A 27,493-nucleotide genomic window follows, 5' to 3' on the forward strand; every position below is an offset into this window, starting at 1 on the left:
GTTTTCTTTGGTTTCCCCAGGCTATCTTTTAATTGTATGTATGTGAAACTAAAAATTTAGAAGTCTAAAATTAAATTTACTTGTATGGTCACCTGTAATGGACAGTCTCTTCTTTCAGCCCTTACTGATAATAGAAGAATACACAGCGTCGTTGTCCCATAGGTCCAGTGGGGACAAAGAGGGGTGGGTGGGGGTCTCACAGTTGGCTGCCACCAGATTCACTGAAGCTGGGTGGTGTTTTTGCTTTTTTGTTTTTAATCCTAAAATATGGGCTTTCCTTTCGTCCTGTAGCAACTCCTCCTGTGTCCCTGAGTGCTGCTTTTCCCCATTTCCTGCTGCTAAAAGATTTGTAGGCATTTTAGAGAAAAGCCAAAGAACACACAGAACAGATTTGTGCAGTTTGCTTGATTAGCACTAGGTATAAACAACTTTTTTGTTCCAGGCTAAGAACTGTTTAAATGCACCTCCCACACCTCGTTTCTTGCTCAGTTCATAATGAGAAAAGTCTTTAATCAAGGCTTCAACAATAAAGACTAGACTTGAAAGCCAAGAAAGTTAGAATTCACTCAGTTCAACTGTATGCCCAGGGCCCAGTGATTCAAGTCCTGCTTTTGGCCCAGGAGCTAGAGTACACATGAATGAGTGAGACACACAAGGTCCTGCCTATGGTGGATCCTATGTGCCCCTTCTGATCTTTCAGAAATGTCACCCAAAAATGCACATCTGATATGACCTTCCTTGGAGTGCTCTCATGCAAAAGCCTGTTGCTGGGGAATCTTTAACCTTTATTCCTTATAACCTGCAATCCCATGTAAAAAGTGCATTCTTGGTGGATCCAGTGGTGACATACCTAATGTATCTGACGGACCATATAGCTCCATGTTTTGTGCCTCCTAGCAGGCAACCTTCGAAAGCACTGCTCACAGATGCACAGATTCCAGTTATATTCTTGTAAGGATGGTGAGGCACTGCCCGGAGAGCTGGAGTCACAGAGCAGAGTTCTCATTCTGGCAGAAGCCAGGATTTGTTCAAGTGCTTCTCCCAGAGGTGTTGGGTGGGGCATTGTGGTTGAAGTACAGTGTCCTGTGTTCTAGTTTGTTACCATGACTTAGAGGGAGTGCCGGCAGGTTGACTTTCTTTTTTTCTTCTTCTTCTTCTTCTTCTTCTTCTTTTTTTTTTTTTTCAGTTTTCCGAGACAGGGTTTCTCTGTATAGCCCTGGCTGTCCTGGAACTCACTTTGTAGACCAGGCTGGCCTCAAACTCAGAAATCCGTCTGCGTCTGCCTCCTGAGGGCTGGGATTAAAGGCGTGCGCCACCACGCCCAGCCTGCAAATTGACTTTCGGAAGCTACTCCTGCACGTAGAAAATAAGTTATTTAAGTTTTCCATTTTGGGTATCAATTTACTCACATGGTTTTCTCCTAAACTTTCGTTCTTTCTTATCTGAAATGCTTCCACCATTTCCAGTGGTTGCAGTGGGTTTCGAGAAGCTCCTGCATAGAGACTGGAGAATTAAAGATGCTCTAGGTATTCCGATGCTTGCCTATGGTAGGCTCGGCCCTCCAGAGGCTGGGGTAGAAAATTTCCAGTTCAAGGCAAGCCTGTGCCACATAGTTAAACGCTGAAGACACCAGGTGTAAAGTGAAGAGATGGCTTCAGAGGGACTGTGATGGAAAGAAGGTAGAGAGAGAGAAAGAACCTGGTGCCATTTCCAAGAAGGCGCTCTTGGACTTGGTTAAACGTGAACTGGAGACTGGGGTGGTGTTCTGCTAGAATGTGTGAAGCCCTGCCTTTTGATCAACAGCGCTGCATAAAACTGGGTGTGGTGGTGCAGGCGTCCTCATAGCACCCGGGGGGGCGGGGGGGGGGGTGGTGGTGGTGGAAAGAGGAGAATCGGAGATTCTGTGTCATCCTCAGCTACGAAGTGAGGCTAAGGTTAGCCTGGGCTACATGAGTCCTAATGATTTAAATAAATAAATAAACAAATCAATAAATCAAAAGCTGAGCTAGGCAGGAGGTGTGATACCTGACTACACATTTTAGCTTCTGTTTGGTGGCCCAGTGGATGGATTTTTAAGAGTATAATGCATAGCATCTTTTGCTGGTTTGGTTTGGGGCAGTGCAGCGGGGAAGTTCTGTTTACTTAGCTTTCCTAGGATGAAGCATTTAGTATATGCCAACTTTTAGTAACAAGCAATGGCTTCCCTGTGGTTTTCTTAATTTGCTATTTTAAAATGTCAGCCGCTTAGGTCTCATTGACTGATTAGTAACCAGTCTAAGCATTTTAAGAATTTGTAAGTAATTAGTTTACTCTGTGAATAGCTTGAGGCATTATTAAAATAGAATGTTAACTTCATTGGAAACTTTTTTTTTTTAAGTTCTCTTTCTGTTAGTGGCATGCTATAGTCTGGAGGCCTTTGTTTAGTGGACTCACACAGGGATGAGTCATTAAATAAAAGCAAACCTTGGGCAAGGACTTGGCCTGCTGGCTCCTGTTGCATCGAAGTCAAACCACTGAGTCCCCTGTGATGCACTCCAGCTTCCTGATGCAAACCTAGAACATGTTTCTGAGATCGCACAGGTGACCTCTAGACCTGGCCATCTGCTTCCTGGGCTTAGCTGTTTTAAGTCAGACAGACTTGCTCCTCCCTGTTTCCTGTGAGAACACTGGGACTGATGTCCAGTTAGCACGCAGCCTTTACCAGAGCTGAGCAAAAATTAAAACATTCTCTTTCACCTTCAGTGTTAGAAACAGCAGTAAACAATGCAGAAGACCAGGGTTTAAGTGCTGACTGCAAGGACAGCTCAGTTTTTATAGACTTAAAAGCCTTGAGACTTGAACAGGCCTTTTGGATCTGCTTAGTATTTTTGTTAACAGCTGTAGTGAGCTAAAACCCACATGTAACTGCCCCTGAGAGTGGTTTTTAGTGTGTAGTTAGTTGTACAAGTAACTGTAGAGGATGGTTCCAGACGTCCCTGCAGTTAACAAAAATCTGTAGGTCGATGTTCAAGTCCCGGTGTGAAGCAGGTGGTGTCTGTACATAGCTGATGCACGTTGCCTCCTACTCCTCAGATTGTCTGTGGCCTCGAACTGTGGGAATCGGTGCTCTACTCTGATGCAGGGAGTGGCAAGGGGAAAAGGTTTCGACTGGTGCAGATGCATTTGTTTCCCGACAGTTTCCATTGGTGACCGATTGAATCCGTATCTGAGGGTCCAGTGGATGTGAGTGATGTCCACGGTCCTCGATCCATCGACACAGTGTTTATAAGTAAGGACCAGAGACAATGCTGATCAAGGGGTATTAAGTCGCAGCTGTAGCAGAATAAGAAGTTCTGTTGTGTTGTTGCATACGTGGTAGGACGACAGCAGCTGAGTTATGTTCAAGATTGCTCAGAAAACTAGAAGAAAGGATTTGGAATGTTTTTATTGTAAGAAATAATGATAATAAAATATGTAAGTTATGCTTAGCTTGATTCAAATGTAGATAGATTCTTCTAATTTTTCCCCAAAGGAAACTGCTCCTCCAATGGCAATGTCTGGTTCTCCCAGCCCTGGGCAGCTGCTAATCCACTTGCGTCACTATGGGCTTCTCTGCTCTGAACATTTTCTGTTGATGGAGTCATACAATAAGTAGTCTTTTTGTGACTGGCCTTTTAAAAGCCATTTACATATTGTTGGGGACAGAACCCAAGGCCTTGTGGGCTTTATGCAAGCACTACTGAAAGCTATATTCCAGCACTTTAAAAAAAAACTTACTACAGTGTTTTCCATATCAATAACATATATCAGTGTTTCATCCCTGTTCAAATAATATTCCACCATCCTGCCCAGTCACACTCATCTGCTCACTAGTTGGCAGCAATTTCAGTGTTTCTGTATTTTGGCTATTATCTGTAATGCTGCTGTGGAGATTTATATATAACTTTTGATATGGACATATGTTCTATTTCTCTTAGGCATATGCCTGAGGTATTTTCAGACTGTTTTCCCAAGAAGCTATAGCCTTCTGATCTCCTGATTTCATCCTGTATTATACTTATAATCTCCCCACATCCTTGATAATGCTTGTTGATAATCTGCCTTTTTGCTGTGTTCACCTCACTGACGCGAACGGGCATCATCTTGTGGGCTGGAACTGCATCTCCGGAAAGACCAGGGCTGCTGGTCGTCCTTGCCAGCGCTTTCTGGTTTATCCTTGGAGAAATGTCTGCTCGGATCTTTTGCCTGTTATTTCACTGCCACTCATCTTTTCATGTCTCCTTTTATCTTTCTCAGGAAGATCTTATTTCTAAAAGCTACATTCTTGGTAGTGTTGGGGATGGAATCCTAGGTCCTGTGCATCCTAGGCGAGCACTGTCACTGGGCTTCAGTCCCAGCCCATGTGTGTACTGAGGGAATTCCGAGGTGTTGGATCCCCTCAGGCTGGAGTTTCAGGTAGTCATGAACTGCCAAGTGAGTACTGGGAACTGAACTTGGAAGAGCAGTAAGTGCTCATAGCCGCTGAGCCAGCTCCCCGGACACTGTCTTAATTTTGAGGCATAGTAGTTCTTTGTGTAGTCTTAATGCACGTCCCTATGATTTTGTAAAAATAAACAAAATTATCCTACTCTCTGTAGTGTCTTTTCATCTTCAAAGGGCAATGGTGCCCTTTGAACCTGACAATTGTATACACAGATTTCATTTTTCTTCTCTTCTGTTGCTGTGCTTTCGTGTTGTCTAAGAAGCCATTGTCCTAATTCAAGGACTTTGCTCCTCCCTGTGTGCCTGTGTGTGTGCTGTTGAGAAGGTTACCCCTCTTGCTCTTACTTGCCTCAGTACACGTGTTGGAAATTAGTTGATTGAAACTGTGAAGGCTGATTTTGCTCTCACTTCTCACCTGCTGATCTGTTGTCGGTCCTTACTGCGAGAGCTGTGTAGCATCTGCGAGGACGGCACTCTCCGCAGTCTAGAGCTCCATAGGAAGTTTTGAGAGCTGACACGGTGCTTTCTTGTCTATTAAGGATTAAATAGAGTGATTTTGGTGCTGAAGGGCACTACCCTCTCTCTTCACTTTCCTGAGTGCTTTGGATCTCTGTGAGGTTTGAGGTTGTATCAACTTTTATAAAAAGAGCTGAAATTTTGTTAGGGATTATGTTGGGCCTATACATTAACCTAGAAAAAAATTGACATCTTGTGTGTGTGTGTGTGTGTGTGTGTGTGTGTGTGTGTAAAAGCCAGAGGTCAACTCGTGGTGTCTTCCTCTTTTGCTCCCCACCTTATTTTTCGATGCAGTGTCTCTCACTGCACTTGAACTGGACAGTTTGAGGCAGCCAGTGACCTTGGGGATCAGCTCGTCCCCATCCCTCCAGCACCGAGGTCACGGACACATCCTGCCATCTGCAGCATTTTCCCTGGGCGTCGGGGATTCAAACTCAGGTGGTCTTGCTTGCATGGGAAGCACTTTACAGACTGAGCCACACTCTTAATATTAAGTCTTCCAGTCATACATGTCGGATTTCTTTGAATCGAGATAATTCAAATCATATGCCCTTACATTGTTTCCCTTCTTGGCTAAAATTCATTCTGATTCTGATACTACTGTGACTAGGATTGTGTGAGTCATTTCACTCTCCTGTTGGTGTCTGTACTGATGGTGGGGCCTGAGAGTGACCTCACTTGCTTACACTAGAGTTGTCAATGCTACGTGTTCCTGTGTGGAAGGTGGTGGTGGTCTTGTCATCTGCAGATAGTTCTCCTTCTTGTCTACTCTAGGTGGCTGTTAGTTCACTTTCTCATTTATTGCCCGGGCTAAGTTTTCCAGTGCAAGGCTGATTAGACGTGCAATGCTTAGTCTTCCTAAAGGTCCTGTGTTCTAGAACTTACGTAGGGTCACTAGCTGCAGACCTTGTCTGCAGCAGCCTGTGAGGTGCTGATAGATATGCACACAGTCCTATGTCTCCTGTCAGACTTTAGTCATGCATAGACCTTTTCACTAGCTATCAACTTATGAATGGGTTTCTGTAGAGGAGATATATATGGATTAGATAAATCTATAAATCGTTCTTTTCAGTTCAGTGTGCAATGTGCTTGCTGATTAGAAACATAAAGAATGGGCCTTACCTTGCAGCTGAGTAAAAACATCCCTCAATGTCCCCACGTTGCCCGTGCCTCTAAGGCAGGGGCTGTCAACCTTCCTAATGCTGTGACCCCCTTAAGACAGTTCCTCATGTTGTGGTGACCCCCAACCATAAAATTATTTTTGCTGCTGCTTCATAACTGTAATTTTGTTACAGTTATGAATTGTAAATATCGGATATGCAGGGTATCTGATACATGATCCCCAAGGGGTCATGGCCCCCAGGTTGAGAACCACTCTTCACTTTTCTTGTCTACTAAGAATTAAATAGAATGACTTTGGTGCTGAAAGGGACTGTCCTCGCTCCTTTTATAATAAAGTAGTTCTCTATGGGTAAAAGCCTGCCAAGAGAATACTGTTTGCATGAAAGGCCTTTGGTTACCGAGGATTTGAGCGAGTTGGGCTCCAGGGCCTCCAGAGCTTTCCCTGGACTTGGGAGTGAGGGGCAGTGGATTCCAAGCCCTCAGTGGTCCTCTGGCTCTGCTCCACATGCGGTGGGGCCAGCTGTCCTGCCCTCCTCCAGGGGAGGCATGTGGTAGCTGCCGCAAAGCCAGCTAGCTAGCTTTCTCACTGATGGAATCAGAGGGCTCTCAGAATCTAAGGCTGTCATGTCTGCTGAACATCCAGTGCCTGGGCCGAGTGCCTTTGTCCTTGCCAGCTTCGGACTGTGGTGGCAATCTTGGGTGACATTACTGTGTGAGGCAGGGGCCCCATGCGGCTCAGCAGTGGGCTGGCTACGTTGTGTTTGGAAACTGTCTAGAAGAGGATTCACAGGTGGGAAGGGAACAACGCTCTGCATTGTTTCTTGTGTCATTCTCACCTAAGCTACGTCTTCTCCCCACAGCCCTTCCATAGTGCAAGGTCAGAGAGAGCTTATGAATGAGTGGATATGAATATCCGATTATGAATGCTTAGCTGAGATACGGGAATGTTGGAGGCTCAGGAAGGCCCCTTCCCTAAAACCCATTGCATAGCATGTTGAGGCTCTGGGGCAGTATGCTTAGAAGAAACCCAGTTTTCTAAAGTTAGGAATCCCCTGTGTTCCATAGCTGTGCATATGTGGGTAGTTTGTACATAGACATCAATAGGTAGCTCTTTTGGCCCAAGACATGAAATCAGAATAAAGAGCTTCTCCATCAATAAGGACCCAGGGCAGCGATTCCAAGATTCTCAGCTGGTGCACACAGTTTTGACTGGTGACTAATTAGAACAGCAAGGCATATTTATAACTAACCAGTAATAGTTTATTCTGCCACCGCCAAGTGAAGGTAAACGCTTACCCGCTGCTCAGAACTGCACCTAGCTCCTTGCCATTAGTGCAGAGGAGAGCCCAATGGTTAGAGTCTACAAGTCTGGAAAAGTGTGGCATGTCTTCTTACAGTAGACGATGCGTACACTTTCAGTTGCCTTTCAGTGTGTTGGTCTCACTCTGTGTTTTGAACTCGGATTTTCATAGGTACAGGTATCCAGACTTGAATCCAGGCCCTGTCATACCCTGTGAAATCTTCAGTTCTTTGTGTCATACCTCATTACTTGGAGAAGGTGATAGCTCATCTCCCCATAGGGTGGTAATAGTGAATACATGAGTTATTTACACATAACATATTACGTGCCTAGAGAAGTACTATCCTGTAGAGTGTTGCCAGGATTTTAGATGTTTAAGTTAAAAGCAGTTGTAAAAATAAAAATTTACAACCACAGCCACTACTGCCATCCCTATTCCTGTAGTCAAAGATGGATTATCTGTAATTATCTTATATTAAAAAGTTTTAAATGTGACCTTCTTTCCCTCCCCACACACACCTTCCTCTGGCGATGTTAAGGGCAGTAGGAGAAAGAGGCCTTGTTTATAGGCATCCTGGAAAGTTTTTTCCTGAGTCCCCTGAGCTGTGCTTCCTCTCAAACCCATTAAGTATTGGAAAATTAACCACATTCTAATCAAGTGAATTAGTTAGATTCAGTGCTTAATGAAAAACCCTCATCTTAAGACTAGCATTCAGAAGACAGTTGTCTGTTTTCTTTTCTTCGGTTTGGATAAGAAACAGCCAGGAACAGGTCGCCTCAGAAGGAACGTTCAATTCCAAGACCTAGCACTCTGTCTAGTCTCCCTCGTCTGTTATGTGTCTGTGTCTGGAACGATAGGTGTGGCCCCTCATGGTTTTGGGCCCACGGTTGATATGGGACAAGTTCAATGTGTAGTCCGACAGTTAAACAGACCATCCTGCCAAGTTTGTCTAACACCTTGTTTCTTCTCTCCTGTGCGACAGGTATCTCAGACGAGGATATTATCAACATCACTCTGCCCACTGGAGTTCCGATTCTGCTGGAGTTGGATGAGAACCTGCGTGCCGTTGGGCCTCACCAGTTCCTGGGCAACCAGGAGGCCATCCAGGCAGCCATTAAGAAAGTGGATGATCAAGGGAAAGTGAAACAAGGCAAACAATAAAGTGTGGCCAGGAACGAGTTTGGGGTGGCATGCAGTGTGTTCCGAGCGGGCTTCTCCCCCTCCTCCGACGGGCCCCCTCTCCCTAAGTCTAGGCTGTGTGGTAGAGTTTGTGTAGGTAACTAGGTAATTTATCGTGGCCCAGACGTGACCTTCGAATGCTGAAGAGCTTTGTCTGAAGCCTGAATGAACTTTTCTGCTCCTCCCGTTTGAATTAACTTTGCAAAGTAGTAGCCAGCGGGGGGATTTGACCAGGGTGGTTTTGTGTTTTGGAGACAGGAGAGTAACAAGTGGAGATGAAATTGTTTATCCTTAACAAGTCATTGCAGAGTCACCACTGACAGGTGCTATTCCAGTGAGCAGGTCACCGTTTTATTCAATAATACTTCTCGAGAAGACTACTAGGTAGCACTTGGGCAGTTTAGATCAGAGGCGCATCGAATGGCAGAGTCACAGGCGGGTCCGAGGGAAGGCATCTGAGCGCCACAGTAGCACAAGGCCCTTTGATGTCTAGCCCAGTGCCATCCTGTCTGCCGTCAGTAGAAACCAACTTCAGCCAGTTAGAAGGACCAGGGTATGCACAGTGGTAGCAGTTTATATCCTTCTGTTTCATTTTTAACTTTTGAACTTTAATCTTTGGGGACTTCACAGTTTAAAATAAAGCTTTGTGACTGCATACAACACGCGCAAGGTGCCTCGAGTGTGTGATGAATTTCAGACGGGCCTCTGAGCTTGTCCTGGCCGCCGTCTCCTGTAGCACTCCTAAGGTTACATTAGTTGAGCACAACCCACCCCTGAAGTGAAGGCTGGCTGGGGGAAGTTGACCGTGGTGCGTGTGATTTTATTCACCTGAGCAGGCTGACAGCCTGTGAGAGCGTCTGCTGTATATCTGCTGTTCCTCGGCTAGGTACAAAAGATTACAGTCCACATCCTAGTTTAGGTGGGCTGTGAGCAGAAGTGAAGTGTGTTCAGGTGCTGTGTGACAGCTGCCGTTTCTTTAGGCTGTTGCCTCCCTGAAAGCAAGTCCTCGATATTCCAGTGACAGTCATGCACACATTTTGCAGACATAGTACTTACGATAGATGTTACCATCTTTTCATGCTTTTTTCCAGGAGTGGGTTAATTTACTTGTATCCATTTTATAATAAAACGGGCCTTTGGTGGAAACCAGTTCTAAATCATTGCTGCGGCTTGGTATCCAGCTTGGTTTTTTTTTTTAAATCTGGTTTTTTGAGACAGGGTTTCTCTGTATAGCCCTGGCTGTCCTGGAACTCACTTTGTAGACCAGGCTGGCCTTGAACTCTGAAATCCACCTGCCTCTGCCTCTTGAGTGCTGGGATTAAAGGCATGCGCCACCATGCCTGGCTGGTTTTGGTTTTTGATTCAGCATCTTTAGGGACTGGCAGAAAAGATGGCTACAGAGATAAACAAAGAAAGAAAGCATTTGGAATCTTAGAGACGTCTCTAGGCGATTTTGCCAGTGCTTTCTGATATTTACTGGGTTTTGCGATTTGACCGAAATATTTGTGAGCAGAAGGAATATTTATGGAGGGAAACTTACATAAACCAACTGTTAACAGCTGCAGCGCTCCAGCCTCCCGACCAGCCAGTGAAGCAGTTCTCTTTGCCTTGGTAACACGGATCTGGGATTTCTGGAAGTGGGTCTGACCTGCATCCTAATCTCGGCCTCTCTCTGAAACTGGGACAGACATGAGCAGTTTTTTTCTTCTAAAGCAAAGGACGACAGCCTCGCTATAAATGTCCCTGGAGTAAGTCACTGTGGGTTCCCTGGGGCCAGCTTGACAGGTCTCCTCTGCTCTGTTCAGTGTGCTAAGACGAGGCAGAAGCCAAGCCAGCAGCACCTTCGCTGTGTCAGCTGAGTGGAGCATCCCACGACACTACAGACGTGTCTTTTCAAAAGAGTTCCGTTCCATCCAGAAATTGAATGTTTTAGCACTGAGAGTAATGTTGCCATTGAGATGACGACGCCCCCTCCGATAGGATGCTTTCTGGTGTGCAAGAAAACCATCGTGATCTATTCCCAAGGCGATTCTTGCCTCCAATCAGCCAGCTGTTTCTCATCTTAGGCCCTTGCCCTCTCTTGTTGAAGTGCAGGGTCTTCCTTCCTGTCGGCCATTTGTTTATTCTAGCAGAGGTTTCAGATCAAGCAGCCACCTTCCCCATGGGCACTTGGTACTGTATATACTGAAAATAGGTCTGTATTTTCTCAGTCCCTTCCTGACGTTGACGAAATGAACTCAAGGAAAGCAGCCTTCCAAAGACAGAAGACTTCTCATCCACGCTGTCAGTTTTAGCCATTTTTAGTCTGTGGCGACACATAATCTTCATAAAGTTCAGCTCCCCATAGGAAAAAGGGTTCCCTTCTCTCAGAACCACCCCGCCATTTCCTCAACACGGCAGGTCCTGGTCATATTTTCTGATTTTATCTTTTGTGTGATTGGCTTGATACAAATTTTGGGCTCCTTTAGTGCATTTGTTGCAATAAACTGCCTTGTCTCCCAGGAGATCTAGTTGTGGCCACTGAATCCAAGGCAAATATGGAACATAAAAAAATAAGACGAGTTTAATGATCCAATTTTTAATGGCAAGTTATTTGACAGAATTAAAGGTTGAACTGAAGTGATTCTATAACTGATAGTTGTATTTATCCAGGAGTGTTGTGGTTGAATGAAACTTAACCCCCAATTTCCCGTGTTGATGCTTTTTGGAGGTGGGGCCATTAGGTAATTAGGATTAAATGAAGTCATGGGGGTGGGGCCTGATGGTGGCATTAATGCTTTATCTTAAGAGAGGCCTGAAGTGTTGTTGTGGCTCCAGTTTGGCATGTCTGCTCTGCTGTCACCATCTAGGTCCACACCAGCTCCTAGCTTTTGGCCCATCTAGCCTCCAGGACCATGAACTAAATTAGCCTCTCTTTGTAGGCAGTAAACATAGTAACAGAAATAAAGAAGGCAAGGTGGGGTAGCTCTTTAGTCTTTAAGATCTTAGAACGGTTAAGTTGAACCCAACGTGTTATGTTACTTGGACAAGTTTCTGTGTGTCTGTGTGTCCGTCTTCAGGAAGGACCTCTCGATGGTTTGGAGCTTAAGAAGCATTCGAGGTTGGCTGCCCAGTCCCTCACCTCCCCAGGACTGGGATAACAAATGTGTGCCTCCATACCCAGCTGCTGCTGCTCCTCCTCCTCCACTTTCTTCTTCTCCTCCCTCCTCCCTCCTCCTTCCTTCCTTCCTTCATGGGTTCTGTGGTCGGACTCATCGCTTGTGCTATCTCCCAAGTTCCTACCTTGACAAAGTTTTAAAAGCAGACGAGAGAGCAGCAGCACTGCTGTGTACACACAGTAAAACCACAACCTAATCTCTTATCTGAGTTAGGGCTAACTGTTTATTGTAAATTGCCAGTACACTGAAAATCTTTTTATAACAAAGAACTTTAGTGTAGCATAAAGGGTTCTCCCATGGTGGTCACATTGCTACCATGACCACTTACAGCCACCGCCATGCTCCTCATTTCTTGCCTCCATCCCCACTGACCATGTTCAATCCAAACAAGACAAAGAGCTTGGCCTTCTCAGGTAAAGTGAAAGTTGCTGGTGTCCGTTCCTTCCTGGTTGCTCCATAGAACCCAAAAGCAGCTCTGCCAAGGTATTGTAACTCAGGCTTGGACCTGTGGATGGTCTGTATTATTTCTGACTGCTGTCGAGAGGCCTTTTGGCCTGTTAGGTGTGGTTTCTAGAGGACCACATGAGTCCCTTCAACATGAAATGTGTTCAGAGATAATGTTGCAGCGACGCCTCTTAGCTTGCTGTGTGTGATTTGTGTGGAACATTGTGATTACCTCCCAGATGGCATTGTAGAGATTACCATCCCTGCAATGACTTTTTAGTACTGAAGGTGAATAAATTTACCAATATTATAAATCTCATGACATCATGGAAGAAGAGAGACATGAGACAGAAGGCGGCAAAGATGGCCCCTTTGCTACTGTTTTGAACTGGAGGCATTTGTTTGGACATGGGTATATATTTTAATGTGTATATTCCCTGTTGCCACCAGCCCTGCCAACTTGGATCCTCTGAAAGGGCCAGGCATCCATAACCCACTAATCCTTAGCATATCTGAGGCCCTTTGATCTTCGTTCCTAAGTCCTTTTACACACAACTGGGAGTATTTAGGGTAATGGTTCCAGATCTGAAACAGACGGGGACAAGGTAAGCCTGAAGCATCTCTACCAGCAGAAAAGAGAAGTTCCCTGAGACTGATGGGACAGAAAAGTTGGCCTGAAGGTACAAATTTGGAACAGTTTAAGAAAATTAATTTTAAAAACAATGCTGATAGTGGGTTATAGGACATTTTAAGAATAACCAGTGACACCATAGATTTTAAAGAGAGGAACAGAATGCTACAATTTTCTAAAATGTAAAAATAATTGCCAGGAGGAAACACTTGATACATACAGCTTTGTGTTGAGTTCAGTCCTGAAATGTGCTTTATTGTATGAAGTGGGCAGACGAAGGCAGCTGGGTTCTTTCTCTTTTGTCGTGAACCCAGTCCTCGGTAGATAACGGAGATAGAAAGCCTTAACCTTTATTAATTGGGTATAGCTTATACACTCAGGCTGGTGAGATAGCTCTGGCAGGAAAGGCGCTTACTGCTAAGTCTGGGGGTGGCATGGCTGGCAGAGAGAACCAGCCCCCCAAAGTTCTGTTCTCTTCCACATGCATGCTGTGGCACATGTGCACACACACGTGCACACACATGTGCACACACATGTGCACACACACACTAAAAAATATAACAATAGCTGGATTGTCTTGTCACTTTTTTCGCCTTTGAAGCTACAGCTATGTAGCAGACCAAACTAGCTTATCTGCTGATGTAACTCATCAGAAATATGATAAACACTGACATCTTTTAGTTGACTAATAATGACATTTCTTTCCTGATGCAAATATTTTTATATTTTTTTCTCCATAGTATCTTGAAGTGATGTGACTTCTTGATGCTACTTTGTGGCACCTAAATTCTATTTAATCTGCACTCCCTACATCAGGCACCTCTCAGATGTCCCTTCTGTCACTCAGCTCAGTGTCCTAGTCAGCTTGAATCTAGCTGACTAGGAAACAGCCATCATTCCTGGTGCCGAGACCTCTGAGCATCAGTGGCCTGAAATGGAGGCACCTCATTGCCTGCGACAGAAGCCAAGAGTGTTCTGCCAGATGCTGTGTGTGTTCATGTGTGCCAAGGCCTTCTCATAGCCAGAAAACACTTTTTTTTTTTTTTGTAGTCAATAATTGCCTCTGCTCTTATGGTCTTTCCATCTCCTCTTTTGTGATTTTTAACCCTTGAGAGGAAGGGAAGATCGCACATGCCTAACTGTAGTACACAGAGCAGTCAAGCTATTTCAGATCTGGAAGTTTATTCCCACTGGCTTAGCTTTCATAGTGATATAAGGCGCTATGCTCATTATGGGGGTGAGAAAAAAAATAACAGTTTTACCCAGCTGTGAACCCTGAAAGCTACAGCAACATTTTGCCTGGCAAAATATGCCCACTGGAGCAACCCTGGTACAAATGTTATAAAGGTAACCAACCACTTTCTGACCGGATGCCAGGCCCACTCTAGAATATGTAACCCATGCCTGGCACCATTAACTGATCCAAGAACCCATGGCTGGGTAGAGCATAGGTTCTGAGGAGAACATACTCACAAATAGTATGTCAAGTATACATAGTTTTAACCCACCCCCAGTGTTCAGTACTTAACTTTGTGCACATAGGTTGATGATCAGCCCTCATCAAATAAGCTGCTTTTTGCAATAGATGGCTATTAATAGAGAAACCCACAGTGAACCAATGTATAGAATGAGAGACTGAGAAGTACTCAACATTTTTATTAAATTTATACAGGGATACATGCGTGCCACGGTGCATGTAACATTGGGGACTGGGTTCTCTCCTTTTATGGTGTGAGTTCCAAGAATCAAGCTGGGGTTATCAGGCTTCAAACAGGCCACTGGGCTTGGTGGCAGATACCGTCACCTGCTGAGATATCATGAAGACCTCAATGCATTCATCGGTTTAGATCAGAATCCTCACAATTCATTTACTTCCCCAAAGCCCCATCTTTTAAAAAAAATCCTTGATTTCCTTTTTATTTCGTATCTTTTAATTAATTTAAATAATTTAGTATATTCAGATATAATTTGTAAGTATGTAAATTCAACCTGTTGAGTTCGTGTTTACTGTGGCCTGCATGTACCTGATTTCAGGCTAACCACTTGGTGTGTAACCAATCAGAGGACCTATTTTCCCTTGGCAGTGATCAGTTGCCTGGAGTTCTTAGTCTTGGGTTGGGGCCCCATCAGATTTCCCACATTGTTAGCATAATCATTGGTATTGTCATTATTCACCAAAGCCCTATCTTAACAAAGGTAAGTTGGGGGAGGGGGGCATTTCACATCCAAACTGTAACATCTAAGCATTCTCACTTTGAAAACTGGAGTTTACGAAAATGAATTCATTTTCTTGAGATGTGACGTCAGTGTACATCCAAAGTACCAAAGAACCAGCCCCCAAAAGAAGGAGCCATTCACGAGCAACCCTGCTGGTGCTTAGCCAGGATTCTAAATGGCTACTCTCCTCAAGAAGAAGCCACCACAGCCGAAGAAGCTGCTGCCCAATTTACTTAAGAAGTTTCTATGAATGGAGTAGTAGAGTCCGCCACTCAATTGAGAAGGGAACATCTGCCCAGTTGCCTCACTTGGCACCTCCTTGAGGGAAATCTCCACTGGAAGCCTTATTGAACTAGGTGGGCTGTCAGATGAAGCTAGAATTTTTATCAGTCAATCTACTATTTCACACTGATAAGATTAAGAAGCAGCTGAGATTGGACCTTGGCAAATATCAGCAGTGCACTAGAGGGGGGAAGCTAACACAAGTTCTGTACTCACAATCGAGGCCATTGATCTGTCCTGACAGACTGTGCCCAGAGTTCCCCCAGCAGCCTCTAGCTGTAGGCTCGCTACTTGCTGTCTGTTTCTGAAGAATCCTGGATCCTGACTCTGATAGCAGAGCCTATGTACAGCATGAAGAGGGCTTGTTAATTTTTATTTCTGCACATGGACACTGGGGGTCAGTATTTATTCACAAATGCATCTATATTTGCCTCTAACCCTACCTTGAGCAATCTGCTATAACTGGTCATGTGCTACAGGGAGGCCTGGAATTCCTCTGTGTGATTTCTTCCTGTGGTCCTGTAGCTGGAGAGCTCTGCCTACATAACCATAAACATAAATAGAAGCACTGGATCCCCAAGGGACTTCACCCTGGGAAAGAGGCAGGTTTAAATCTAATATATAAACTAATATCAAGTCCTTCCTGGTTTCTGGAGACTTATCTGGTATCATTGACCATATCAGGGTGTTCACCCAGCCTCCTGGCCACCATCCCTGTCTTCTCTTGATTAATTGTGGTGTCATCTCTACTCACAATTTTATTCCTTCTCCATATCTATTGCTGCTCTTAAAGCCCTCATCTCCCCCAGAGGTACTTCAGCTTCTCTCGCCTCAACTTCTTTTACTCTTCTCCAGACAGGTGTCAGGGTGACATTTCCCAAGTCTTGCTCCACAGAGGCTCATGCAGACTCCCAGAAGGGTTAGTATCCTTCCAGGCTCTCCTCTCCATCACTCACCTCTCCCTGTCTCAGTTGCTGCCTCCTGTCTGCTCATCCTTCAGGACTGATTAGGCAAAAAACCAAACAATTTTCCATTTGTAATGAAGATAAACAGACCAAATGATGTGGGTGAGAAACTTTTGTGAATGCAAAATATTGATGCATAGTAATTATTTTAAATGTTGCTAGGAATCTTGCGCTATACAAGAAAGCATTATTCCTTTAAAACTCTAAAAAGTTAGGCAGCCCCGTGGTTCGCTCTCAGAAGCTCACTTGTTTGCTTGCTTGTCTCTTTGGCTGGCTGGCAAGGGAAGTGAATGAATCCATGTCTGGATTCAAAAGTTTCGAGAGTGTGTACACACACACACACACACACACACACACAGAGAGAGAGAGAGAGAGAGAGAGAGAGAGAGAGAGAGAGAGAGAGAGCGCCCTTAGAATTCCCAGGATTAAAAAAAAAAAAAAAAAAAAAGCCGGCGTGGTGGCACACGCCTTTAATCCCAGCACTTGGGAGGCAGAGGCAAGCAGATTTCTGAGTTCGAGGTCTACAAAGTGAGTTCCAGGACAGCCAAGGCTACACAGAGAAACCCTGTCTCGAAAAAACAAAAAACAAAAACAAACCCAAAAAACAAAGAATTCCCAGGGTTCATTCCCCTCCAGTGTGGGTTGGTTTTTAAGGTTTTTCTTACAACCAGCCCTTGATCTTTAACCTGTCTAGACTTTAGTTGCTTATCATCTATGCAGAAATGATCCCCTTGCTGCTGGTACATAAGAGAGCAAAGGAGGCCTCATGTGTAATCAGCTCAGAGGATTTCCCCTCAGGCAGCTGCTATAATGCCATAAAACCAGAGACCTGCCATGATGTCATTCAAATTACAGAGTATATAACAATAGAAGTATCTTGTGAGCAGAAGGAATTCTCAAGTTTTGCCCTAGTAAGCACCATTTCATTTATTTCTATATACATGTTTCACATGGATACATTCTTAACTCATATTCCATACTGTGTTCTTTTATTTATCCAAAGTATTTCTCCATGCTTCAGAGTTTTAGCCAAGCGAACTGTACATCTGAATGCTGTTCTATTGTTTGGATAGAACGTAAAATGTCCCGGAGGCTGTACTTGAAGTTTTTTCTATAATAAATAACAACAGCATTTGGGAGGCAGAGATAGGTGGATCTCTGGGAGTTTGAGGCCAGCCTGGTCTACAGAGAGATTCCAGGACAGCCAGAGAAATCCTGTCTCAAAATGCCACAAAACAAAACTAAAAGATACTAAAGCCAACAAGTGGTGAAATTCTCTGAAGAGAGTTCAGACCTTCTAAACCTTATGTGATCTTGATGTGTGCTTGTACGTACACTTGGCTGAAGAAATAGTATCTAGGCAGTAACTCCAAGACAAAAAGTGCTTAAGAACAAGATAAGTCTGGGCATTCAATCCCTAACATTGCAAAATCAAAACAAAACCAGATAATAGAATCCAGAGAGATGGTCCTGGGGGTAAAAGCCCCTGGCTTGCAAGCCCCATGACCTGGGTTCAATGCTTGGACTCTACACAAAGAAGGGAGGAGAAAATCTGTTTTCCAAAGGTCTTCTCTGATCTCCACAGTGTGTGTATATGCATTCACACATCCACACACACACAGTCATGAACACACATAAAATAATAAAGTTTATTTTAAATTTTCAAAGGAGATAATTGTTAAAATCAAGACTGTTTGGCCAGGTGTGGTGGCACACACCTTTACTCTCAGCACTCAGTATAGGGAGAGGCAGGTAGATATCTCCGAGTTCGAGGTCAGCTTGGTCTACTTAGTGAGTTCTAGGACAGCCAGAACTATGTAGAGACCTTGCTTTAAAGAAATCAGGGTAGTTTGGGCACGGTAATGAGTCTGACCGGCATGAGATGGGATGGATTGGAGAAATCCAAAGCAAACTGAGCACGGAAGACAGGCCAGGTTTTCTCAGTAGAGGAGAGGCCAGGTAGCCCAAACCCTTTCGCTAACAGGGAGAGTCATCATCTGAGAATACAGAACTTCCCTCAACGTACTATTGCATCCCTCTCTCATGATACAATTTCTATGAGAACTGGAAGTCCTACCGTATTTAAAAGGAGATTAAGAGAGAACCTTTGACTCTCCCCTGCTTCTAGCTGCTGCACTGCTCCTGAATAGCATCTCAGTGCGAGGAAATGGCAGTAACTGTTCGCATGACCGTTGAAATCAGAGCCAAGTATTATACTTAAAATCTTGATTTTAGGAGCTGGTTAGATAGCCTGGTGGCTAAGAACACTTAGAGATTCTTTTTAAAATAATTAATTGGTTGAGAGTGTTTATGTGTGTGTGTATCAGCCCATCTGTCTGTCTGATTCTGTGTGTGTGTGTGTGTGTGTGTGTGTGTGTGTGTGTGTGTGTGTGTACACATGCCACACCACGTTTGGAAATCAGAAGACAAATGGAAGCAGTTCTTTCCTTTTACCATGAGGATCCTGGGGAACCTCAGACTGTTAGGCATGCCAATGAACACCTCTACTGGCTGAACCATCTTACCAGTCCTTTGTACTGTTTTTAGGGGGTAGGGGTTGGTAGTTAGCAAGAGCCTCACCCAAGATGGATGAAAGAATAAGGTGAAATGCCAGTTAGCACGTTTTTAAATTATTCATTTGCAAATTGGCTATGCTGCTCAAGCTCCACAGGGCACTGTGTGGAGCCAGAGAGCTGAGATTTTCTTCTACGTGAAATTTTAAGTTGATGCATTCCTAAGTGGCTTAATTTGAGTTTGCTTCCGTTCTTTTCCTGAATTGTCTGTCTTGATGTTTGGAGAATCCAGAGCATATGTGTTTAAATCTGACAAACACAGAAATAGGTGGAAGCAGACGCACAAAATGTTTGCCATTCCGAAAGGGAAACAAAACAGAGTAAAACCGTGCTTTCTTTGGTGCAGAGGGTGAGTGGCATTAAGCTCTGGCCCCGGGAAATATCAGTGCCAGACCCTGAGAAATGGTTGACACTGTACTAGTTGGTCTAAACTGATATTAGGTGGCTCACAGACTCTCGGGGATGGCCAGAGAGCAAAGCCCGGAAGGACACACAGCTGCAAGACTTGGATTGCAAGAACTTGGGATTGCCCCAGCAAGAACTCAGTGCCCTAGATGCCAGGCAAACACACTGCCCTCCTGCTGGCCGTGCTGGGCACTGGCTCTAGAAATTTACTGCTGCCATCTACTTAGCAGTGATTATAAAAATGGCCACATCATCCTCTCTCCTGTGCCCATCCATTTGCTTTCCCTTCTCCTGGAACTCTGTCCTCTCAGATAACTCGGGGCTCTTCACCTGTATGCTAGTTCAAGGCCAATACTAGTTACCAAAAGGACTGTGCTGATGCCAACCACCAGCAAGGGCTGTAAGCAAGGGCAGACAACTCTTCCCTGTGAGGGCCGCCTACCAGCCAACAGCTGCTTGCACACACAGCTTCTTTGTACGAAGTCCAGCTGCTCCGAGTCCCCCAAGCTCCCAGCTGCCATTTGCTCTATCCAGCTACATTCTTTACTAGAAAGTTGGAAGGTAAATTTCTTAGCAAGAGGTGCTGGGCAGTGCAGGCTCTGACGGTGCTCGGTTCCAGATTGATGAAATGAGTTTGCTCATGGGCAGGCTCAGACCTCAGAGGCAAAGCTGTGGCGGGGGGGTGGGGGGTGGGGGGGGGTGGAGGTGGCTCTGCCCACTTCCTTCTCTTTATTTCTATTCAGGCTTAAATGCCTGCCTTGCCCAAGGCTCATGCTGAGACCTGGACCTCAGTAACTCCAAAACACACACACCCTTTTCAGAGATCTGTAATTTCATCATATTCTTGACCAAATGAATCTAGCCACAGAGAGACACAAACTTTCCATTGGGATTTATTTTGCTACTCTATTTTGGCAAGTATGATTTCTTCCCCTCCCTTTCTTGCTTTTGAAACCCTATTCATTACAAGAAATATAGGTTTTCCAAAGCCTGGTTTTTAAAGTAAACTCATTATTAAACACATACATCTTGCCTTTCTAACTCTGGCTTGTAGGCTTGAAGACTGAGAGCCAGAACAGTATATGGCTTAGAAAGTGAAGTTCAGGTTGTGTTTGGCCGCAGAACCCGAATCTGGACTTGGAAGGCTAAAGATCTAGGCTGACCCACCCACCTCCCCTCAGCTCCAACAACCAGATCCTGCTCCCTGAAGCCAGGAGCCTCAGAACCCTAGCACAGGCTCCCAAGGCTGGCTTCCAGCTTGTGGTTGCAATTGAACACCAGTAAATTTAGGAAACAAGATGGAATTGTTTCTCATACGGATGAACAATTTATAACAATTACAAAGTATGAAATTGATGAAAAGCAATTAACCAAAAAGCAAGCTCTGTTGCAAATTTTTCATCCCCCAGTGACTATATGATACAAGTGTAAGTCAATTTAAAAAAAGAAGAGAATGGGAGCTATTATTAAATATGGAATAAGACACACACACACACACACCAGAAGATGGAAGGAATGTAGGAGCCCTGGGGCAGAAGGAGAACAAGCTACAGATTTGCCGGGAGGACAGGAGGAAAGTGGGGAAAGAGAGATGGCGCTTGGGTGCTCTGACGAGTTGAGGCAGGCTTCTGGCTGTCTCTGAGCTATGCTGAGGGGGAGGGAGAGAATGAGAACTAGGCTCTTGTTAAGCCCCCAGTTCTCTGAGCTTACTCCTCACCCTGCACAGGGAGGACGCTCATGGTATTTTCCTCACGAAGCAAGAAATGAAGACTGACCTGAGTCTTCACTTCTACCACACTCAAGACTGCGGGGGAGCTGGCAGAGACCGGGGAAGTTAAGATTCAGTCAAATGGGAAGGGGGTGGGGCGGGAGGTGGCCCCACTACCACATGCTCCTTTTGACCAAGCAGAATTCTGGTAAAATGAATGGAGCTGATTTTGAGAGCTGGGCTCAGTGACTCATGCCTATAATTCCAGGACCAGGGAGGCTGAGGCAGAAGGATTACAGCAGCAGGCTTGAATAGAGAGAGACCTTAGCTCAACATCTCTGCCCCCACCAAAACAATCAGCCAAGGATGTTTCAAAGTTATACTCACAGGTCCAGATTAAAAAGGAGGGATTTCTGCCTTTAAGATATCAAAACAGGATTCAGTCCTAAAATTACCCAAGGATACCTTGACTTAACTCCTGATAGCATGTCAAGATCTTCCCCAATCTTAGGAAAACATTTCTCCTTCACTATCACAGACACCTGAAATTGTTATTCATTCATTCATGTATGTATGTATGTATGTATGTATGTATGTATGTATGTATGTATGTATGTATTTATTTATTTATTTATTTATTTATTTGTGTGTGTGTGTGTGTGTGTGCCATTATGTATGTATATGCACAAATGCATGTGATGCCTGCCATAGCCAGAGAAGGAGTTGCATCACCTGGAACTGGAATTACAGATGGTCATGAGCTGTCAGATGGGTGCTAGGAACCGAACCATGGTCCTCTGTGAAAGCAGCAGACACTTTCAACCTCAGAACCATCTCACCCCTAGAGATAAAATTCTGACATCAAGTGTGAAGGAATAAAGCATTGTGAACACAAGGAATGTGATCAGCTGGAGCACAGACAGAATTGCTAGTGACAGACTCCTCATGTGACAAAGAAGGATGCTGAAGAGGGGGCTGGTGCCACTGAAGAAAAGACCTGGGAAACCACGTTGTGGGCCAGTGGCTCACACACAAGGTTTTGGGCTTGCTTATCTTCACTTGGGTGGGAAGGACAGAACAAGATATTGCCACGCTGGGTGTGGTAACACCTTTGTTTTCTGGACTGCTGGGGACAGATAATCGTGTGTTTGCTGCTGTGGGCACTGTGGTGCTTTCTTTTTCAATGTCTGTCAGGCCCCGGTGTGTCCCATAGCATCATTCATTGAGGGATGTACGTTTCTGGGGCAATTTACAAGCAGTGAAATGAGCTCTTGAGCTTTAAAAAGTGAAAGTGGAGGGAGGAGTTTGCTCAGTGGTAAAAAGCTGGGCTAGCATGTGTAGGTTCTCCATTCAGGCTGCAGAGCTATAAAGTACATGTGCATGCACACAACCACGTGAGCACACACACACACACACACACACACACACACAGGGAGAGAGAGAGAGAGAGAGGGAGAGAGAGAGAGAGAGAAGGGAGAGAGAGAGAGAGAGATGGCCCTAGATGATTTTACCCCCAAATTGTGTCACTCTCTTACGCAGTAAGCCAGAGGCTCTCCGATCTCTACCTGTGGGCAGATGCTAACTGACAGTGAGCAAAGCTCCATGTGCTCTCTGCTTCCTCCAGTGCTGGCTTCACGGGCATCACCCACAGGCTTCAGAGGCTGCTGGGCTGCTGTAGAGCAGACCCAAGTCCCATGCACAGGAGCCAGGGCACACTGATGCCAGAGGGCCTTGGGCTCAACCAATAATGGAGACTCTCTTTCCGGCCGCATAAGCTGCCGGAGGACACAGAGGACACAGGGACACGGGCAGTTTTATTAAGCGCTCTCTGACCAGGAATAACTCTTATTAATTACAATCACACGATTCCCAGACTTCTTAATTGGATCTTTTTTGATACTTTAGGCTACCCCAGGTCCTTTCTTTCTCTACCTTCTCACAGGACTTAGACAATAAACACAGTCTGTGGTGTTCCTACTGTGTGTCACAGTTGGTTCAAGTATCAGAATAAAGTCACCTCCTGAATCATCTAGGTAGAGGTGCCATTCCTTCAGAGCCTATTCCTGACATACAAAGAATGGAGAGAGGAATGTCTTTCAACCCCGAGGCTGCTTGCTGACTCCTCTTAACAGACAATTTTGGAGATATCTTGTATGTGTCAATCAGCCTTGCTGTGTTCCTGTCCTTTCTGTTGGCAATGGGCATTTATTTCAAACCAACCCTTTGGGAAGGTTGGTTGTTAATCACCAGAGAGAATAAGTGACATAAAATTTAAATCTTACAAAACTGGTTTTCTTCTTGTGAAAGTCAAAAAAGCCACATCCCACACAAGAGAGAAGCCAGCAGACCTTCAAATGCCAGAATGGGGTGAGACAAAGTTGGTTTTGAGCAAAAGGATTTCTGCAAAAGAGAGATAAAGAAAGAGAAAGCCCCAAACTCCCTGGGTTACATTACCCAGAAACACAAGACATGATATGGCCCAGGCCCAGGCATTGCAGCCTTTCCTAGGAGAGACAGCCAAAGAGAATGAGTGGGACTAAGCCTGAGGACTAGGGCCAGGAGACCCAAGGGCCAGCACCAGTCTGCTCACGAGTTGTCACTAGGTTCTAAATGTGTATAGAGCCTTGTGGTCTGAATTCCCTGATCTCTGTGTGTGCATATGTACATGTATGTACTATGTATGTATTTGTGTGTGTGTAAATATATGTATATATAATTTTTTGGAGACAGAGTCCATATACATAGCCCTGGTTATCGTAGAACTCACTGTGTAAACCAGACTGGCCTCAGAGATGTCTGCCTGTTGTTGCTTCCCAGATTGCTGGGTCTGAAGATGTATGCCACCATGCCCAGCTTAGTAATGCTATTTTAATATAAGTTTCAACACAAGACTTACGAAAAAGAGAGGTGCTCATAAGAAAGTAAGGCCTGCTGAGAGCATGACCGTGGGCTTCTGAAAGGAGAACACAGAAGGTAAGACACACCCAAGCATTGGTTCAGGCTCCTAGAGCGACGGCCAGGTCCATCGGCATTGCCAAAGGTAAAATGAAATGGCTGTAGGAGAGTCAGAAAACCATTAGGCTGATTTCCCCTTATTCTCTGCATATGTTTTAGTCCATCTGCAGATCATTCTGGAATCTTCCATGTTGATGACTGTAAACCATGGGTGATGCCCAATTACACAAAGCAGAGCTTGGTCATAGTACCTAGGCCCTATATGTATACTTGTTCCGTGCAAGCTGTGCTTGAGCACGCACGAGTTACTGTATAAAAGATGTACTAGTATCAGTGCCACCTCCACCTTATAAATGAGGGACCGAAGGCACAACACTGTCACACAAGTGCTACTGCTTATCCAGGTGGTGTGGCTCTGGATTCCACAAACACGATGCTTCAACCAATTCTGTATTATAAAGACAGTAACAGCAGAGGCTCAGTAACACACATCAGAATTTCTCAGACTTTCTCAATGAGGATCCTGGAGCCTTTAGGAGCCCATGAAGAAGGTGATAGGTGGTGTGGGGTTAGGGTACCTAGAATGTGCTTAGAGGCTCTGAGCAGGGCGAGCGTACTGCTTGTATGAAATGTGTCTATTTCTCACTTAAAATTAACAGCCACAAAGAAACATGATCATTTGCATCTAAAGCAAAAGAAAGAAAGGAGGGAGGGAGGGAGTGAGGGAGGGAGGGGAGGAGAGAGAGAGGGAAGGAGGGAGGGAAGGAGAGAGGTTTGGGGGAGAAAGCAGCAGCTATAGGAATCTGGAAATAATATCCCCTAACTCAGGGGACTAATGGCATAGGTTTAAAAGGGACTGACTTTAAAGCTGGTATGTGAATTTACTGGGGCCATTGGCAGGGATGCTAACAATTTATGGAATGCATTTTTTTGGGAAGGATTAGGGGGGAAACATGTTGTGTCTTACAAACCCAGAGTTAAGAATACAGCTCTAAGGGGTGAGCATTAAATATCACGCGCTCAGTATGCATAGTTTTTTTTTTAAAGGGAAATGGTTTGCCTTCTCTTTTCTTTCTTTCTTTCTTTCTTTCTCTTTCTTTCTTTCTTTCTTTCTTTCTTTCTTTCTTTCTTTCTTTCTTTCTTTCTTTCTTTCTTTCTTTCTTTCTTTCTTTCTTTCTTTCTTTCTTTCTTTCTTTCTTTCTTTCTTCCAAATCTTACCCTAAGGATCAAATTCAGGCCATACCGGATGTGCCCAAATCATTTCCATCTGCTGCCCAGGACGACCCAGGAGGCCTGGCCGTGAGGAGCAGCTCCCAGTGAGAGCTGTTTAGGAAGGGACCACATTAGAATCGCATCATTCCTTTCTATTCAGCCTGGTCCTGGGCCCCACCAACCCTGACTGGCGTTTGCCAGCTGAGTTTAAAAAAAAAAAAAAATGAACCGCTTTTCATTTTAGCCACAGATTGAAATAAGGAAAAAGAATCCCTTTGTTGCTATGCTGCTTCCGGCCCACCCCTCCCTCCGCAGTATATAGACTGTCCTCCCCACAGAGCCACTTAGAGCAGATGAGTAAACTGAGTTACGGAGTTGACTGACGCGTCCTCGATTGGGCGTAGATCTCTCTGTCCAAAGCAAAAGCACAGTCAGGCTGTAAGAGTCAAACCAAAAGGATCCCAAATCTTTTAACAGCAACGACAACGACGACAACCACCACAACCACCATTTTGAAGAAATCCTTTTGTGTCTCTTTCTAGAAAAGCTATTGCGAGTTGCCGTGCCCAGATTTTGGCCCATCTCCTAACCCAGAAGCTACCCCAGCCCCCTGCTCACCCTCGCGCCGATGAGACATGACCAGACAGAACACGCCTGGCAGGAAGGTTCCTCAGTGTTTCCTGATGACTCTGCAGTTATTATTTCCGGGCTGCAAATTGGATGTAAGAGCATGGCCACCCTTCCATATTCTGGGATCCAAAGCCACTGATCCAACCAACCTTAGAGCAGTTGTATGTACAGAAGAACTGTGTCTGAGCTGAACACATGCAGACTCTTTGGAGCCTTGTTCCCTAAACACACACCGCACAGTGTTTCTGTTGCATTAGGTGATATGAGTAACCTAAGAGTTACTTCAAAGTGAACGGCAAGAAGTGTGTGGTAGGCTTTAGGGAAATGTTATCCGTTTGGACATGGAATTTGAGCATCCCAAGATTTTGGTATCATAGGGAGTCTTGGAACTAATTTCCCAAGAAGGTGTGTGTTTATGACGATGACAGTGTCTAAACTAAAAGGAACCTGGAAATATGACCAGCAGCCCAAGGCTCTGGGCAGGACATAAATATCACCTCAGCCTCTGCTGGCTGCGATCTCATAGGAGTTATTTTTTCTTCAGTCCATAGTGGTTCTGAAGTAGACCTCTGCAGCCAGCCTTCGGTTTTTCTTTTAATATATACATTTAATACTATGAGAGACTTTATTTTCTCTTTGAGTCAGGGTCTCACAATATAACCCAGGTTACCTCACTTATTCTCCTGTCTTTGTACTATATTTATTTATTCATTTTTAAGAGACACATAAATATTCCACGCTGGTCTTGAACTCACAGTGTAGTTGAGGTGATCTTGAACTTCTAAGCCTACTAACTCCACTGCCAAGCATGGTGATTACAAATGTGCCCCATCATGCCCAGTCTATGTGGTGCTGGCTATCAAGAGCAGGGATTCGTGCAGCCTCTACCAATTGAGCTATACCCCTAGCTCCTAGCTAGCCCCTTTGGGTTATTTTCAAGAGTAAAATGTCGCCATAATTTTTCTTTTTTCCTTCCTTCCTTCCTTCCTTCCTTCCTTCCTTTCTTTCTTTCTTTCTTTCTTTCTTTCTTTCTTTCTTTCTTTCTTTCTTTGGTATTTAATTGAGAGACTATAGTGACACTCCAATTTTCCGTGTCACGTAAAACAGTCTCCTCCATGCTGGTCACATTCCCAATCATCTAAAAATCAAACCTCTTCAAGTATGTATTGGCTAGATAGATTAGCAGTTTAGAGTATTTGCCTCTCTTGCAGAGGACCTAGTGCACTTCCGAGCATCCATATGGCAGCTCACAACCATCTGCAACTCCAGTTCTAGGGGACCCAAGCCCCAGCTTGGGTACCTCTTCTGACCTTGGCAAACATCAGGCATCCCCACTGTATGCATAGTACATGCAGGCCAAGCATTCATACATAATTTAAAAAGTACTTATTAAATGCTGCTTAAATGCCTTAAATGTCAGGATAAGCGTCAAGTAACCCATCTCCACAGTGGGTTTTTCAATTTTATAGTTTGAAAGAACTTTTTTAAGTTCAAGAAGCTTGCTAAAATTCATGCAGATGGTTGCTGTCCCACCCTTCACCCCAATTTTCTCCCGGGGGTGGGGGCATGCGGAACCATAGTACATTATCAAAACTTTAAAAATCGTCTAGCTTTACAGATAAGGGAAAGGGAGAGGGAGTGCACTCTGACCTCTGACCTCCAGGGCACGGCCTTCAGGGTGAGACATAGCTGGTCATGTCAAGCTCCTGTTGGTGAGTTGAATGATTGGGGCCA

At 44.7% G+C, this 27,493-nt stretch overlaps 1 protein-coding gene and 1 long non-coding RNA gene across 6 annotated transcripts in view; one reads left to right on the top strand and one right to left on the bottom strand.

The window, feature by feature from the left end:
* Window positions 1-9,248, top strand: part of Bpgm (2,3-bisphosphoglycerate mutase) — a 28,781-nt gene extending 19,533 nt beyond the window's left edge. For all 5 annotated transcript variants that reach the window (NR_156731.1, NM_007563.5, NM_001363708.1 and 2 more), the window contains exon 3: window positions 8,383-9,248. Coding sequence is in view for 4 of the 5 variants with exons in the window: in NM_007563.5 (NP_031589.1) it covers window positions 8,383-8,561 (179 nt within the window). In the remaining variant the exon portion in view is untranslated. The remainder of the gene's footprint in view (window positions 1-8,382) is intronic.
* Window positions 9,249-14,445: 5,197 nt separating this feature from the next.
* Window positions 14,446-15,897, bottom strand: Gm52898. The gene is made up of 3 exons (XR_003956420.1): window positions 15,755-15,897; window positions 15,528-15,651; window positions 14,446-14,619 (listed from the first exon to the last, which is right to left on the bottom strand). It is a non-coding gene; the product is annotated as a predicted gene, 52898 (long non-coding RNA).
* Between the last annotated feature and the right edge of the window lie 11,596 nt (window positions 15,898-27,493).

Source organism: Mus musculus, chromosome 6 (genome assembly GCF_000001635.26).
Source record: "Mus musculus strain C57BL/6J chromosome 6, GRCm38.p6 C57BL/6J".
Classification (NCBI taxonomy): Eukaryota; Metazoa; Chordata; class Mammalia; order Rodentia; family Muridae; genus Mus; species Mus musculus.